This window comes from Amborella trichopoda, chromosome 5, assembly GCF_054954075.1.
Source record: "Amborella trichopoda isolate Santa Cruz 75 chromosome 5, AtrichopodaSantaCruz75HAP2 v2.0, whole genome shotgun sequence".
Classification (NCBI taxonomy): domain Eukaryota; kingdom Viridiplantae; phylum Streptophyta; class Magnoliopsida; order Amborellales; family Amborellaceae; genus Amborella; species Amborella trichopoda.
The window spans coordinates 5,312,705-5,329,288 of NC_142340.1; the positions used below are offsets into that span (position 1 = coordinate 5,312,705).

At 36.3% G+C, this 16,584-nt stretch overlaps 1 protein-coding gene across 4 annotated transcripts; it reads right to left on the minus strand.

Moving 5' to 3' along the window:
• Positions 1 to 3,926: 3,926 nt before the first annotated feature.
• On the minus strand, positions 3,927 to 15,621 carry LOC18443482 (endoribonuclease YBEY, chloroplastic). Of its 4 annotated transcripts, none has more exons than XR_016055736.1 (12): positions 15,171 to 15,621; positions 11,807 to 12,058; positions 11,615 to 11,710; positions 10,999 to 11,176; positions 10,767 to 10,850; positions 10,587 to 10,687; positions 10,279 to 10,371; positions 7,370 to 7,441; positions 6,430 to 6,549; positions 6,203 to 6,253; positions 5,356 to 5,738; positions 3,927 to 4,541 (listed from the first exon to the last, which is right to left on the minus strand). XR_016055736.1 is itself a non-coding variant. In XM_006853671.4 (12 exons), the coding sequence occupies exons 1-12, from the start codon at positions 15,507 to 15,509 to the stop codon at positions 4,374 to 4,376; spliced, it is 1,743 nt and encodes a 580-aa protein (XP_006853733.1). In that variant the 5' UTR covers positions 15,510 to 15,621; the 3' UTR covers positions 3,927 to 4,373. The 4 variants fall into 4 exon arrangements, 3 of the variants coding, with proteins under 3 accessions (XP_006853733.1, XP_020528756.1, XP_088723193.1); XM_006853671.4 differs by having other exon boundaries at positions 5,550 to 5,738; XM_020673097.2 differs by having other exon boundaries at positions 5,524 to 5,738.
• Positions 15,622 to 16,584: the final 963 nt, after the last annotated feature.

The window sequence follows — 16,584 nt, forward strand, 5'->3', positions numbered from 1 at the left end:
CAACTACTTAATTTGAAATCTGATGGACAATAGTGACTGTGACCGCCTTGTACTAAATTAAATAGTTCATTTATATATTTTCACTCTTTTGGCATGACATGACCCATGTAGTCACTCATGTAATTAAAAAAATAAAAGAGAGGAAGTTTATGACAAGCCTTCAAGGGCTCTATGCATGACCAAGGAGCTCTATTTATGAAATACACCTTAAAGCCAGATGCATGAGTGTCACTAGTTCACACTAGGTTTACAGGTCTAGGCTCAGGGTTGATTGAGAAAAAAAATCCTGGACCTTGCACCTTGAGGGGTATGAGACCCAATACATCATAAGTACTCAGGATTAACGGGTCATGTCTTGTCAAGCTCAAAGTCAACTCAATGGTGAAGAGTTTAGGTAGAGGAAAAGGACATCCCTTTGTGAGGGTTGGAGGTTTGCGAGGGCAATGGTCAAATTCTCATTGATACCACCCTTGCGGCATATGCATGAATGATGGTTGCATTTTTGGAAAATAGACCTATGTAGTCTGCATGTACATGTACTAAGAGAGGATTTCCACACAAAATAGCCAAAGTTATTGTGCATGCCGAGGAATCACATGACTTATCCTTGGGGTATACTTGGAATCCAAGGTGGCCTAGTCTTGATAGGTCAAGTATGAGGCCCTACAAGAGAGATTGTAAATTATGGACTTTACTGAGTTAGTTTGGAAAGATAGAGTGTAATTACAGTACTAGTGAAATGGATAACTGGATGCCTTCTCCCACAACATGATTCATCTTTCAAGTTTTTCCCAGGAGCTTTTCTGAAGAGGTATAGATTTTTTTTTTTTTTTTCTCAATCAATCACCTTGAAAGCTATGGTTTCCAATCCTGCTAACACCACCCACCGACAAGTTCAAAAAAGCTAACTCCCTAATCTATATAAAAAGGGTGAAGAGGTATAGATTTTTTTTTTTTTTTTCTCAATCAATCACCTTGAAAGCTATGGTTTCCAATCCTGCTAACACCACCCACTGACAAGTTCAAAAAAGCTAACTCCCTAATCTATATAAAAAGGGAGAGTGGATGTCTATCTTCCCCACTAAATTACCCAAAAAAAGAGAAAAAGCTGAGATTGATTTTGAAATCGTATTTTTTTCTTTCAAGGGATTATTTTGAAAAAATAAATTTATTTTATGGAAAATAAAGAGAACACCGAACATATAGAATTTGAGTGCATATATTAGGAGAATTTTCTTAGGCTAAAGTTTTGAGAAACACATAAAAATTACTTCCCTCGCTCAAAACACCTACTTAGGAGAATTTTTTTAGGCTACTGTTTTGAGAAACACATCAAAATTACTAGAAAAGAAAGTTTGGAAGTTTTGTAACACTTAGATCTAGTGATTAAAAAACTGGACGGTTTTTATTTTATATAGAGGCATAAGATTTTTCTAGTAGATAGAGATATTATTCTGAACTTTTTTTTTTTTACCGAGATTATTTTATGAATCGTAAAGATTATATCTCAAAAATTGAGATCCAAAAGGTAGCTATAGCATGTGTTTTAGCCGAAGGAGGAAATGGATAGTATCCTCCCAAAACTGGAGAAAGTCTTTTCACATAGAATGTAGGGGACATTGGATGCATACTTTTTGCCACGCTATCACTCTGAAGATCACCTGGGCCCACTGGCCATTGTGCCCATGTGTAACCAAATCCAAGGTGGATGACATAAAGCCATTGGCCATGGGTCCCACATCAACATCAAATTATATTTGGACTTGAAGATATATGCCCCATAAAGAATAAAGATCCATAATTATTTTCTGAATCCTTGAATAATTATGGAAAACGAATTGGAATCCTACATGGATTGGAATTGGAAAGATTGTGGGGTAATGTCAACTAAGGATAAAGGTGCAATATCATTCTCAAAATCATAATGGCGCGGGGCGGATGTGAGGAATGAATGACAGATATCTCATGCCTCTCTCACCCTACAGATTTTTTAATTCTTCGCAAAGCAAAGCTTCAGTTTGAGCCCCAACTCTAACACAAAGCTACATACATGAAAAAAAAAAAAAAAAAACATCAGATTCAAAAGAAAACAAAGGAGTTTTCCGATAAGGCTATCCACTTAAGCTAAAAAGAAAGGGGATGTCTCTAAGGCTGCTGCAAGTTCGAGGTAGAGAAAGGTGCTCTCTGCAATTTGCTCGAGACGCAAAAGAAGAGAAACAAGTTCGATAGCTGCAGCTGCACGTGTGAAACTAAAGGCATTCTTTATGGGAATGCCTCAAATGATCCCTTGGAGTGGGAAAGAGAAGACAAGATCTTCATGGGTTGCATGATACGAGAAAGATAGAAGATTGAAACTCCAGAGAAAAGCAGAACCCCAAGGGTCACATCCCGCAAGGTTTATTGAGATGTTTAGAGTTATGGAAAGGACTTTTGCCCGAGTTATCATGTACCATAGACAATACGAGATTCGATGCCGGAGACGATAGGAGATTCGATGCCAGATGTATCACGTACCATAGATGATAGGAGATTCGATGACGGAGACGATAGGAGATTCGATGCCAGATGTATCATGTACCATAGACGATAGGAGATTCGATGCCAGATGTATCACGACCCAGGTCATCTTGGGCAATTCTCATGGCATGTATTTTGTTGTTTTGTTTTTGTTTTTTGGTTTTGCAATAACTGTGAGAATGTTGCAGTAATAAGGTCATGGGCAACATACTTGCAAAGGAACCAAAACTCGGATGGCTTAAAACTGCTTCATGGCAAACCAAAAGTGAAAAAAGAAGTTAACTTAGGTTTTTTTAATAGATTAGTTTAACTTAGGTTTTTTTTAATAGATTTTTTTCTTTGCTTTTTCTCTTTTTTTTTTTTTTTTAAACTTTCTTCTGTTATTTTTTCTGTTTTCCGGATCTGCATGGACATCCCTAAACTCACCAAGCTGACCGAGCCACATAGGAATCAGTCACCTGTCCTATCACCGCACCAATTTTGAGAAACTCGAAGAGATTACTGGTCTACATTACTGTTCTCTCTCACGCGCATGCAGCAGGTTCAAATTTGAGCCTGGAGCATCAAACAATAAGAGGTCCAACAACTGCACATAGAGCATTACCAGGTCCATGATCATAAATAGATTGCTACAAATAACAGCGCCCTAATTTCGGGTTTTTTTTTTTAAATTCGTCATTCGACCAGATACAGGAAAAGGAAAAGAGGAAAAAGTTTCTATGTTCCCCCTACAATATAAAGTTCTATGTTCCCCTTACCATCCAGCCGTTTATTTTTTATCAAAAACCACTCACCTTTTGATCTTAAATCGGACATCTCAAAGTATTTTATTTTTAGTTTTTTTAATACAACTCTTTTAGATATGAAAATTTGGTTCGTGCCATCTTCTCATTGGGGCGCACCTATAAAAAATATTAACAATAATTTTTCGATAAAAAATAATAACCAAAATACCCCTTAAAATTTTTAGAGGTATTTTATATTTTATGTTAGTGCGAGTTTAAATTATGAATGGAGTCCAAAATTTGGTGCCAAAACAATTTATAAAAAAAAAATTAAAAATAAAATAGTGTACAGACGTGACATTGTGATTGGGGCAATCTTAACCCTCCATTAAAAAATAGAAGATTGGATAAAAGGGAACATAGAACTTCTATGTTGTAGGGGAAATAAAATGGAAGTAAAAAGGACAAAAGAAAAACGGGAAAAAGGCTAGGGATTTCCCCAGGATATTTCCTTATAATCCTTAGGTCCTATACTCTCAGAAACAGGAAAAAGGAAGTAAAAAGGAGAAGGCAAACAAGGATAGGGAATTTCCAAAGATACTTCCTTAGAGTCCTTAGGTCCTATACTCTCATATGACTAGTAATTCAAAGGGCAACACTGTACTAGCAGAGTACACATGTGAATATCCCAAATTGTTAAGCACCTGCAACTCACATTAACATGATATAAAGTTAAAAGCACCAGCTCAGAAGGGCCCATACTCACTTTCTCAGCATGGGCAAAATGAATTTCAAATCTCTACCAATTCTTGAGTCCTGGTGCCACCCCAAAATAATGACAATTCTTTCTCAGTATATTTAGGAGAAAATCCCATTAAAAATTGACTAAATATTGCTGTCTTTGCCCATAATCATGATAAACATACTCCCCCCTATATAAGCTACATCAAGTTTTTAAATTCCATGATTGCCAATCACCCCAATTTCCCTAGATTCAAAATCATCAGAGTTCCACTCTCCAAACTTCGATCACACTATCTTGTTCTTTTGGTCCCTTTTGAATAATCTTTTTCTACTTCCTCATAAATCAACATTGAACTTCGCAATCGTATGTGACTGAGAGTTTTCTTGCTAGAAAGCAAACCGATATATGGCATCCGCCACACCATCCTCATCGTTGCTATTGCCAATCACATCAGCAACAGCTTTTGCCTTCTCTGAACCATTCTCTAGCGCAACCCCTAAAGATGCAAGTTGTAGCATCTCAACATCATTCTCACCATCACCAATCGCCATGACCTAAATGAATGACAGAAAATAACAGTTATAGCTTCGATGCCAAACAAGCATAAAGTACATAAAACATATCATACGCAAATAGAAAATGAAATAACAAGAATTTGGATACTAAAGACATTATATGATGGTTGACTAATCTTGGTGTCATGAATGACATTACAGAACTATTGGTCTGTGTGCTTCAGTATTTCTAATGTTGTTGAGTGAAACTTGTCTAGATTACTAAGGGTATTTTGGTTATTTTTAAAAGAGAGAATTGTAACCAGCTGATGCTCAATAGAAGATTATGTGGGAAAGTCATAGATAGGTAGGAAACCCAGTCTTGGTGAGGCGATTTCTCAGGACATTTACCCAAAAGATAGGAGAAAAGTTTTGGAAAAACTGCAATATCAAATTACAGAACTTAAAAGAAAAAGGATCATATTTTCCTTTCTCTTTATAACTTAGTATTCCCTATACCAATAGTTTTATTATTCTTTATAATTTTATAACTTTTTAATGCTTTCCCCAAATAGAACAGCAGCAAACATTGGAAAAATATGGTATCAAAGAAAATATAATTTTCCCTTTAAATCTCACAATACTTCTCCAAGATTGTCTGAAAATTAGTGATATATTTAGCCAGGGTTAGCACAAGTAGACACCTCATTCCTGCTATAATTCAGCAAAATTTCAAACTGACAGAAAAGATGCCATCTTTAAGGCATAAGCATGGCCTATAATGTAAAAAACTAGGGCTACTTATATCATAGTCCAATGCTACTTATATCATAGTCCAATGGGCATTGGTTTATGGTATTCCAAGGCTACATACACTGTCCCTTCTCCTTGATGGATGCTTGGAGATTAAACTGGAGTGGATACCACAACGATATTCATACGGGTAGAGTTAATCTCCAACAATGCCTCAGTGGGAGTGGACAGTGGATGCAGCAATAGTGGAAATGTGGAATAACACGTCATAGTCCACTGGATTGCATGCCTTCTGAACAACTCAAGGCACTAGACCTCTTTTGGAGTGATCCCAAGGTGATCCAAGAGCATTCGTACTCCATCGCCCTTAGAAGTAGAAGGCGGAACAATCTCAAGCATGTCAGCTTGGGCCTGGACAACACCAGCTCTCCCTTTCACAACTTCAGCCCAATATGGTCTTAGAGTGGCAGCAACCCCCTCGGTCGTGTCTATGAAAATCAATTTCTGAAACCATAAAATGCTATCAAGGATATAAACCAAACACATAAATAAATAAGTAAATAAAATGATCTTAAGTTATTAGGGTAATGGTTATACGCAAGAATGGGTCATACCAACCCAGTGTTGGAAAGAGAAGAATGTGGAGAGAGAGAAAATACAGTTCAATCATAGAGTATAGCCAAGTTTTAAAACTCAAACTAGGATGTACATTATGTCCAAGCTAATGCCTAGTCAAACTGCGACTACAATTTTTTGTTTAGAAAAAAATAAAATTATGAAGATATGTTAAGAATGGCAAACACATAAGTAGGTCTCTTGCTATCTCTGTATTTTTTTTCTAAATCCTGTAGCAAGGGAGGGAGCGACAGGGGAGGGGGGAGAGAGAGAGAGAATGAGAGAGATCACATTAAGAGTTCCCTTCTCCTATCTTGAACCAAAGAACACGCTATCAATGAACCAATGGATACCTGAATGTCCACAGTAGCTAAAAGTTTCTCAACAGAAGGCATGACTTCTGCCTGCAAGAAGAAATATCATATTTAAGACAAAATTATGGCACATAAGTGGTATTAGATGCTTGAAAAGATGAAAATGGTGCAAAAATAGAGATAGAAAAACCTCATGATTAGAGAAGTGGAAAATTAGAGAAGCTTTCCAGCATTTACAACATTTACTAAATATGAACAGAAAGTACCTTTGGCTCGAAATAAACAGTATGAAGAGAATCGATCAGAGGATGATCAAACAAGGTAACACAACGATCTTGGCTAAACCCAATAAGAGGAACTTTATGCTCCAAAGAATAAAGAAATGCCTGCAATCACGTAGGAAGTTATGCAATTTTGAGCCACACTAACCAACTTATGGACAAACTAAATATCTAAAATGCCTTCGATGTATGTCAAAAAGATATCACAACATCATCATCCAAGCCTCATCCCAATTAATTGTGATCGGTTACATGAATCATATTCCTCCAATAATATAGGTTCAAGATTCATGATAAGCTGTGGTAAGGTTTTACATTGTCTGCCTACCTAACGCAACCGCCTCCATTACCCAGGCTTGGGATAGGTTTAAGGAAAGTTTAAGGTCCTCACCCTTATTAGACCAATCATTTATAACACTTGACTAAATCCATATAAGAATAAAATTTAGATATTAAAAGGCATCAAAATTGACGCATATCATCTATCAATTTAAGGCACATATTATTAGGACTAAGCAACTCGAAGTTCAAGAAGAATATCTAAAAGAACTGTGGGCTCAAAACGATCTTACAACAAAAATCATTATAAATGCATGGGAGAAATTGAAAAGAAATTTTGCATCCTTTTATCCCACTTGAAATTTTAATTCTTGCATTTATCATGTCAATCGATTCAATCACATTATTTCATAATGAATCCTCAGGAATACAGTTAGTGCATCTAAAGCGTTAAAGATCCATTGTTCAAGGCAATCTGGGCCATTAGACCAGAATCACGTGCATGAAAGAGCACAGCTCAATCAAAATAATCATCAATTTCGCAGCTATGTCGCATCACTGTTATAGTCTCAAGGAAACTTATTTTAAATATGAATTCTATAATTTTAATTTCAAAAGAAAGCATTCATTGTAATAAGCATTTTACCTCCCTACAAACATCCGGATCCAAAGTTCTTCTAAAAATTTCCCTACCTTGTCGCCCATATACAAGCAAACCCTGCAATACAAAGCCAGCAAATAAAATAATCCTGTCATGTTCTGAGAGTAAAAAATATCAACATAAAAGTTACACTGACAAAGATGGACACATACTAGTGATTTGCATTAATAGGAGAAACAAACAAGGCAAGACTTCGAGTTATATTCGCATAAATAGATTTGTGTTTATAGATATGGGAAAATATCCATATTTGATACGAGGATGGAATAGGGTACTCAGACCCAACATCCACCATTGACTATCCAAGGATGATGGGCAGTGATTTGCTACCCACTTTTATAACTACCATGCTCTTTAGCAGGAAGAGTAACTCAACTCCACCATCCATGGAAGTATGGATTGAGCATGTCTATGTAACCCAAATACCATACTTGTACATAGTAGAGTATCCAATATGGCAGTACCTATAGAGATATAAGGCAAGCATCGTGGGGCTAAAATCATCATCATCGTCATCATCATAGCCTTTTCAATGTGGGGCTAAAATAAAGATACATAAAGAGAAATAAAACTAGCTCTCGTGGCATCTAATAAGACTATCCCATAAGTACTGGACCTTTTTTTTTTCTTCTGGGTATTTCAGTAGTGGGCTTTGAACTCGGATGTTGTGTTGCAATGATCAACAATTAGCACCTCAACCAATCAAGCCCAAGCCCAGTTTCTAATAGATATTGGACTTGAAATGTACATATTCCTTTTCCTAGTAGTTCTTAGGTTTAGTTGTCCGGAAATCATCTGCAGAACTGCATCACATCATTCTAGAAATAATCAAGGGAAATTGATCGTTACATAAGTTATACCTGATTAATAAACTGGTAAACTGAATAATGAAAAGAAGAGTCCATCTAGCTGTTTCTTCCAATTTTGAAAGTTTTTAGGCATAGGTGGTCAGGGTGAGATACCAGAACATGATGTCTTAAGTTCCATTCCTACCAGGGGGATCCCTCCCTCGCTGATTTACCCAAAGATAAAATAAATAAATAAATAAATAAAGTGGCCTCCTCATATTTCTCTTCCACATGTGTGCACCACTACTGAGACAGAAGTTGCTGATATGCTTCATTATTCCAGTTATAGTGATTCAAAGTCCTAAAATATTAACAACAGATGAGTTAAGTATGCAAGTACTTTGGAAAAAAGAAAGGAAGATAACTCTTCTCACTCTCTGGAAGAAAGCAAACGGAAATCTTAATTCTTGATCACCTATGGCACATGCTCATACCCCAACACTGATTCTATTCATGCCAAACTTCTAAAGGAAAATTTTCTCCTGTGGTCACAGTTTGTCAAGGTTGTTACTATTAGAAATATGATGGACCTATTGCCAAACTAAAATCGTTGGATCCAAAATATAAGCATTTTAATGCTAATTAATTATTTCCTGATCAATGTTTATTACTTAAAAGAGAAGCCTTACAATCTGTACAATAATAAGACATGTTCCAAAGATGACACGGATATCAATACAGAATCCTGATTCTCTCTTTTTGGATAGTTCAGTGCTAGGAATTGAATTTGTGATGTAGTATTGCTAATGCCAACTGCCAAGCAATCAAGCCCAAGTCCGATACATGATCATTACCAACCCATCAGCCAAATCATAGATGTCTTTATAAACAAGTTGTTTTTCTAAGAATATACAACAACCTCTAGGATCCCTTCCAGAGCAAATGGATTCCCACTAGGGGCCATTGGGCGGACCACTCACCTGATTGATGCTTCTACAATTAACCATAAGGCTGACAACCAAAAGTACTATCAATGGAAATTCCACCCATAAACAAGCCTCTATGGAGCCCACTATATAGAGACTAGACCTTCACAACCTTCCCCCAAGATGGGTTTAATAATGTCTACACTCCCATGCAGCTCTGTGAATGGCAGCATTGAGATAATATACAGATTCTACACTATCTACAGATTCTACACTAAATATTAATTTAACCATAATGCCCAAAAGAAAATTGGCCACAAAGATGTTAGCCGTAGGTAGCTTCTATAACCTATGCACCAACCATATATGGCTTGTACATTGAGCTATCCTCTCTAACACCCCTAAAATTCTAAGAAAAACAGCCACTAGCCACCGGAATGCCCTTCAAAGAGCCTAACGGATACCTCAATCCCTTTTGATAAAGAGGAACAACAATCCAACCTAGAACAATTGATACGGCCACTCCCTCAAACCCGACAATATCTACTCACGCGAAAAAAATTTGTTCCTTTTTTGTTTTTCTTTTTTTCATAAATGGTGCCACTACCTCGATTGCAAAAGTTAACTGTCCACCTCCTCACAAATCCCTCATTCTTCATCCACCTTTGCATTTCAAAGCCTCCCATCCCACAAGATGCTAGACTAGACCTTTGACCGGAACACCAGATCCACAACCTTTGCATCACACCACTATCTCTCGAGAAGGTGAAGTGTCACATGAAAGCATGCCTACATATGTAGTAACTCAAACTCCTGATGCCACCCAACCATTCTTTGTGTGTACCATACATGCATCATGGTGACCAAAGGTTCAACAATCCATGACTCTAATCCCAACAAACCCATAAATGTTGGCCAAACTATCAGCTATGGGAATATTAGATTCCATGAACACATGATGGGAATCTATAACATTCCTTTTCTCAATCAAATAAAAACCTTTGTCAAAGAAACTGCTCAATATCCACAGGGCAACAATCTCCCTCACCTCACAAGATAATGTTGAATAAGACACCCTCAATGATGCAAAAGCTTATAAATTTCATGGGCATAATATAAGGAGGATAAGTCAGGAATGAGAAGAGTATAGAGAGAATTGCAAAAAAATGGACATACTAACCTGTAAGAAAACTCCTGGTGAAAATTGAGAAATAATTCCATCCTTTCCGGCTAAATTCACCAACTTCAAAGCATTTATAACTGCAGGTCGAGTCTGTCCGAAACAATATAGTAAACCTTTTAAATTAGAAAACATTTGTTCTAATATCAACATCAAAATCCAACACCAGATAGGGGAACATGATTTATTGTTACAACTGTAAATATTCTCATAATATTATATAAAACCCAAAACTTCAAACACAGAAACTCTTTCTATGGAGAGGAAAATAATTAGCACTATATCAAAAGTAGCATGCGAGAGTAAACCTTTCCAGTAGCAATCACTACTCTTACTCCTCTTGAGACCACCTCCTTCAGAGCTTCTGCAGTTCTATGAGTAACTCGACTCTTGCTGTTTAGCAATGTACCTAGCAAGCACACAAATGCAGTTAACTTTCATATGTAAGAAACATATATTAACAATTACACAAAAGTTGCAGAGCTCACCATCCATGTCGCAAAAAATATAATTGAACTTGGGTTTATAAAACCGTAAGCTGCCTTCTTTTCTCCCTTCCTTCAAAGCATGACCTGCAAAAAAAATTTAAACTGCCATTTTCATTGGTAACTTTTTATGCCTCAGATGAAATGGAAGAACAAAACACAACCAATTGGAAGTCTCAAGGCCAAAGAAATGGGAATAACATTAACACAGAAGAAAATATGCTGCCTCAATTACCATCATTATTTTCAGTTTCTGGGATTTCATTTGTTAAAGCATCATAAGCACTGTGGATTAGGCCTTTTCCTTTCCACCCAAGACTTTTCAATATAAGTTCTTCCTCTTTTTCCATTTCTGCCTCAGCCTCATCACTTAGCTCATGATCAAATCCCAAAAGATGCAGCAATCCATGAACCTGAGCTAAGAATGTGTCAAATTGAACCATGTATACATGAAAAAAGTAAGAGTAAACTTTTGATGTCCTACATTTAGTGAAGTAAGATACCAAAACACAGCTGTGGGAAGATTTGAGAGAAATATATGTGTATATTTTGGCCCCTTCCATTTCCAAAATAGTAGAATAATAAAGGTACATGGGAGCTTGAAAATAGTTGAATCATAATGTAATGTCTTAGATTTAGATGTCAAGAAATGCCCAAACGGTTTTGGTCAGCCCAGCATTTAGTCTAATAGATAAAAGAGTGATACCAAGGTGGACAGTTTGAGCCTCTATACACCAAAAACTTCTATTCTGCCCCCCAAAAAATTATATACCAAACATAATTAACTGTTTGTGAAACCTATAAAAACAATAAAAACAACAAAATAGTCACAACTTGAATGCTTAACTAACCAGAAGGATGCGTATCTCATCAAGTAGAGTATGTCCTCTTTCTTCTGCTTGCCTTGCAGCTGTCTCAACAGAAATCACAATGTCCCCTAGCATGAGCTGTGGACTAAATGTATGTGAGCTAAACCGTAAATGTAATATACATAAAACAAACACGGAACAAGGGATTTACGTTTTGGCATAGAAAATCCTTACAATAGGTAGATCAAATCCAGGAATATGCTGTGACATAGAGAGGACATCAGTAGCATGGTCCTCATCTCGCCATTCTTTGTTGAGTTCTCGAATAAAAACATCATTGCATAACAAAACAGATAGTTCCACCTTTTCAAAGCCACCAACATCATCAATTGCTTTGTCTCTTGTCTTGTATTCTGAATCTTTTAGACCATCAAATGCAATTTTCATTGCCATGGGAACATTCAGGCGAAGTATTTCTGCTGTGCTCTGTACAGAAAAACAAAATAAATAAATAAAATTGATCACTTGGGAAACAAATTATGCCATATCTATATTGAAATATGAAAGTGAAAACAAGTTGATGCAACCTGTGCAGGGAGTAGTGATGGATGTCAATACAAAATTCTGCAGGCAATGGATGATGTTAAGAGCATCAATCACATAACCTTTGGCCTTTGGATGATGTTAAGGGCAACAATTAAGGCATTCAATATGCGCAGCCAATAATCAAACTAATGGAGAATTTGAAGATAATATGCATAAATTCTTCTTAAAAAAAAGATCAGTTTTATAGTGACACGAATTAGCAAAGGCACTTAAAGTTTAACCATTAGTTTATATGTAATTTAGAAGATTTGAGAAGAACTTTTGATAATTATTTATATGTATTTCAGAAAATTGGAGGAAAACGTAAGATGCATCGGCCAAAACGAATTCATAGAGGGACGTAGAAAAGTTACTCATGAACTGGCACCTACAAAGTGTCCGTACCACATATAAAACACTTTACAAAGTGTTCGTAAAAAAAACATTTGTTTGCTGAACGCATCAAACCAATCTATTCAAAACTCAAGACAAAAACCCCATGATAGTACATTCTAAATTAGTTAGCAAGCACTTGTATTACGCAAGGATTCCTTGATATTCTAATGGCATGAGGCTCCAGTATCTTGTGGGCTACGTAAAATCAGTAACCAAGATCTTCTAAGAATGGCTACTAATCTAGAAAAGAAAAAGAAAAAATGATAAAGAATAAGAAAAAAATTATGCAAATAAACATTGTTCGGGTATATTAAAATATGAATAAAAGAGACAAAACATATGCCTTCCAAAATCAAGATATAGACATCTTCAAAGGCATCTTCTTGGGTAGGTTAGCAGAGGGATATGAACCTTGGATGATGTGCTGTGACTGTCGATGTCCTCAAGCCCCTAACCAACAGGCGAAGAGCCAAAACCCGAATTCAAAGACTTAAAAGCTTTTGAAATGGTGTGTTGGAGGTTGCATGAGTGAAAACATAAGAATGGATGAGTTTCTTGAAGCACATACCCCATGCTTCAATCCTCAGAAGGTTTTCTTTCCTTTAAGATTTGGGAAGAACGCATGGGGTTAGACCATGAAAAATACAAGGTAATGACAAAAAGATAGCAGCAGGGGAAGTTCAAGCTGAAAAGCTGTGCCAAAAGACGGTCAAGAATGGCAAGTTTCATGGATGCACTATATAAGTTGGTCAAGTAGTAGCCATGTACACTTAAAAATCTCATGCAGTAAACAAAGTTTCAGAAAATTTCCTTGCTTGGAATTTACTGAATAACATTCTACCTAGACTTCAAAAATATGTTTTACATGCACATTGAAACTACATTTTGCAGCGCTCCTGCTTCCCAAAATTGAGAAGTTTTACCAGTACATTCTTTAAGAGCATCTAGTTCTTGGGAAAAAACACTCTGCAAATGCTTTTGTTGAAATAGTCAACTACTAAAATAAGTGACGTATGGATCATTTAAACTTTGTTATATCCACAGCATAAACTTTGAATCCTGGTGTTAGAAATGAACAAGACCAATCATCAGCATCATCATCATCATCATCATCACGGCCTTTCCCAGCTAGGCCAAAGTGATATGTTAATCCCTTCAAATAAACTTTCCAACAAATGTACAATGGAACCCCTTTTGATGGATTTGGAAGACGCTTATGCATCATTGCACATTCGATTACAACTACCAAGGGCTGCCTGCAGTTTTTACCAATAAGGCTTTCTTCCTTCATTTGTAGTTATTTTAATTTTTTTAACATTCCCTTTTCATTAAGTTATTTGATTTCTTTTTTTCCGAAGGGAACTTATGCAAGTGTTTTTTTTAAAGTAGAAGTCATAATTGGAGAGCTAGACCCCAATTTCCAAAATATAGGTGGACACATCTACTCAAGCCATACACAAGTGTCCAAGGGATGCTGATGTCCATCCGTTGCTGGACACAACATACGCTTTGCTGTTTTGAAGCATCCAACTAACAGAGATGCAAAATAAAGGGGCAAGCTATGCCCAACCAGCAATGACAAAAAACTGATGCCTATTTTACTGCCATGCTTATATTCACCAGTCCTGCCTGCAAATCAAGAGCTCCAACTCATCCCAACAGATATAGGTCAACTTGAGTATGATAGGTCAACTTGGATCTTGATACAATGTGGCAATTTCTTAACTTCTTCTTTTTTAAATATGTTAAACCGAGTAGTAAAAAGTATCACACTAGATTCCATTGTATCAATAATAATTGCACTATGTCCTGAAGAATAGATCGTTGTATATGCATCACCCGGGTAACCTCATTATGACTCTAAACAGGTACCTGGATGGCAAGCCTTAAGGTCATCGTATTGCCGTTATTGACATCAAGAGAAATGTTTTTGAGAAGCGATATGATATCAACAATTCTATTGTTGATATTAATGATACTGTGGAGATGATGACATTAACGAATGTACTAGGGTTGTCAAGTCAAAAAATAAACCAGTATAGTATCCGCACAAGCTTCATTTTTTATTGTTATCGAACATCGCACATAATTCCACTGTTTCAACAATAGAAAGCTTAACTACGAACAAAAAACTTAATTTAGGAGGAGGAAAAATGTAAAGCAAACAACCTAATCAGGTTCATAACTATCACGCTCAAAAACAAAAAATTTACCAACTTCTGTAACAGAGTAATGACTGGGTCAAGAATCAAACAATATAAATCTGCCAATGCAATAAAATCAAAAGAAACCCAAATAACAATGACCACTTAAAAAGGAAACAACATTAGAAACAAAAAACAAAAAAACAAGAAGAAGTCCAATGTGAATCATTGTGAGTGGAATTGTATCATATACTTGGAAAACTCAACTTCAATAAGCAAAATATATATATATATATATATATATATATATATATATATATATATATATATATATATCAAAGGAATAACAAATAACCAAGTAAAATTTACAATAGTAGTAACAAGATTAACCAACCATGATAATAACAACATTAACAATAAAGACAACAATAATAATCAAGTAATAAGAAGAAACACGGCCATAAAAGAAATACCAAAACTTCAGGATCATCAGGCAACTCCTCTTCAATACAAATGCGAACATGCAACTCCAATTTCTTCACTTTCGGGGACTGTTTCCACGCGTGTGGCCTTCTCCTCAATTTTCTAAACCCTCGGACCGAAGCAAAATAACCCTCAAAGCCCGTCCTTTGCCTGAAGCCGCCCGAATAAGGGCAAGAAAAGACGCCGGAATGGAAAAGTCCGACAGAATTGGGCCGAAAAATTGGCCGGAATTTGCAGGAAGGGGAGGGGAGTGTTGTGAAGACTGGGGCTGAGGAGAGGAAGCGCGCCATGAGGAAACGGGGAGAGGAGAGAGAAAGGGAGAGTTTCATTGTGGTTTATAGATAGAGAGAGAAGGTTTGGGGCACAGCGAGAGACGCGAGCATGCATGGAGCTTCAGTTTTTCCTGATCTCTCTCTCTCTTTGCTGCTTCACCCAGACCTCAAGAGATTCACGGTTTTACGAGACTTTTATGCAGGGAAAAGCCAAGCTATGACAATTTAATTTCGGTACAACGTTTCAGCCATTGGATGTTAAATCGGACAGCTGGGGTATATGATTAATAACGATTACAAATTTGTTAACAAATATTTTTAACCCTTATATGCTACATCTAACTTGTCAATCCGATGGAATTGACTAGTTGAGATTATGATTTTCTTATACCAAACTGGTTGAGATTGTGATTTTTTTATACCAAATTCAAACAGATAGTTAATATGCATTAATAATGGATGAGGTTTAGGATGTGTTCATTATCATCATCAAACATTTTTCAACTAATTTGAGATTTTGATTATATAATCATTTTCGGTCATTCCACTCTATCAAAAGTCACACTCTTAACGAGACGTCTTTTTATCTTTTTTCACTACTTCCACCCATATCCTTTAGAACCTACCTTTTGCTATTTTTTAAGCCTTCCAATTGAACCTAATAGAAAGGAAATACGAACAAGAAAGGAAAATGTCTTGCTCAATTTAAACAAGATAGGAAAGTGTATTGCTCTCTTTTTTAGAAAAAGATAGAAACTTTTTGAAAACATAATTGTACCTCACACTTAATTTGTGGTCTCCAAAACCAGCTCACACTTTCTAACAGGTGTGGTACTGAGTCTACGTTGCAAATGGCTAGTGCGCCTAGGTCTCATTTTTCCATCTTATCGCTTGTTAGAGCCACACCTAAATTTTTTCTAATGTATTCATTTTGAGTTTTATCTCTTCTTATTTTGCCACTTATCCATTTCAACATCTTCATCTTAGCTACACTCATCTTATGAGTATAATGTTGTTTCTTGACTACCCAACATTCAATCTCATAAAACTAAAGTTGGTCTCACAGATATCGTATAAAACTTTTCTTTATTTTACTACATTGCGACGATTACATAAAACCTCGGTTGCACAT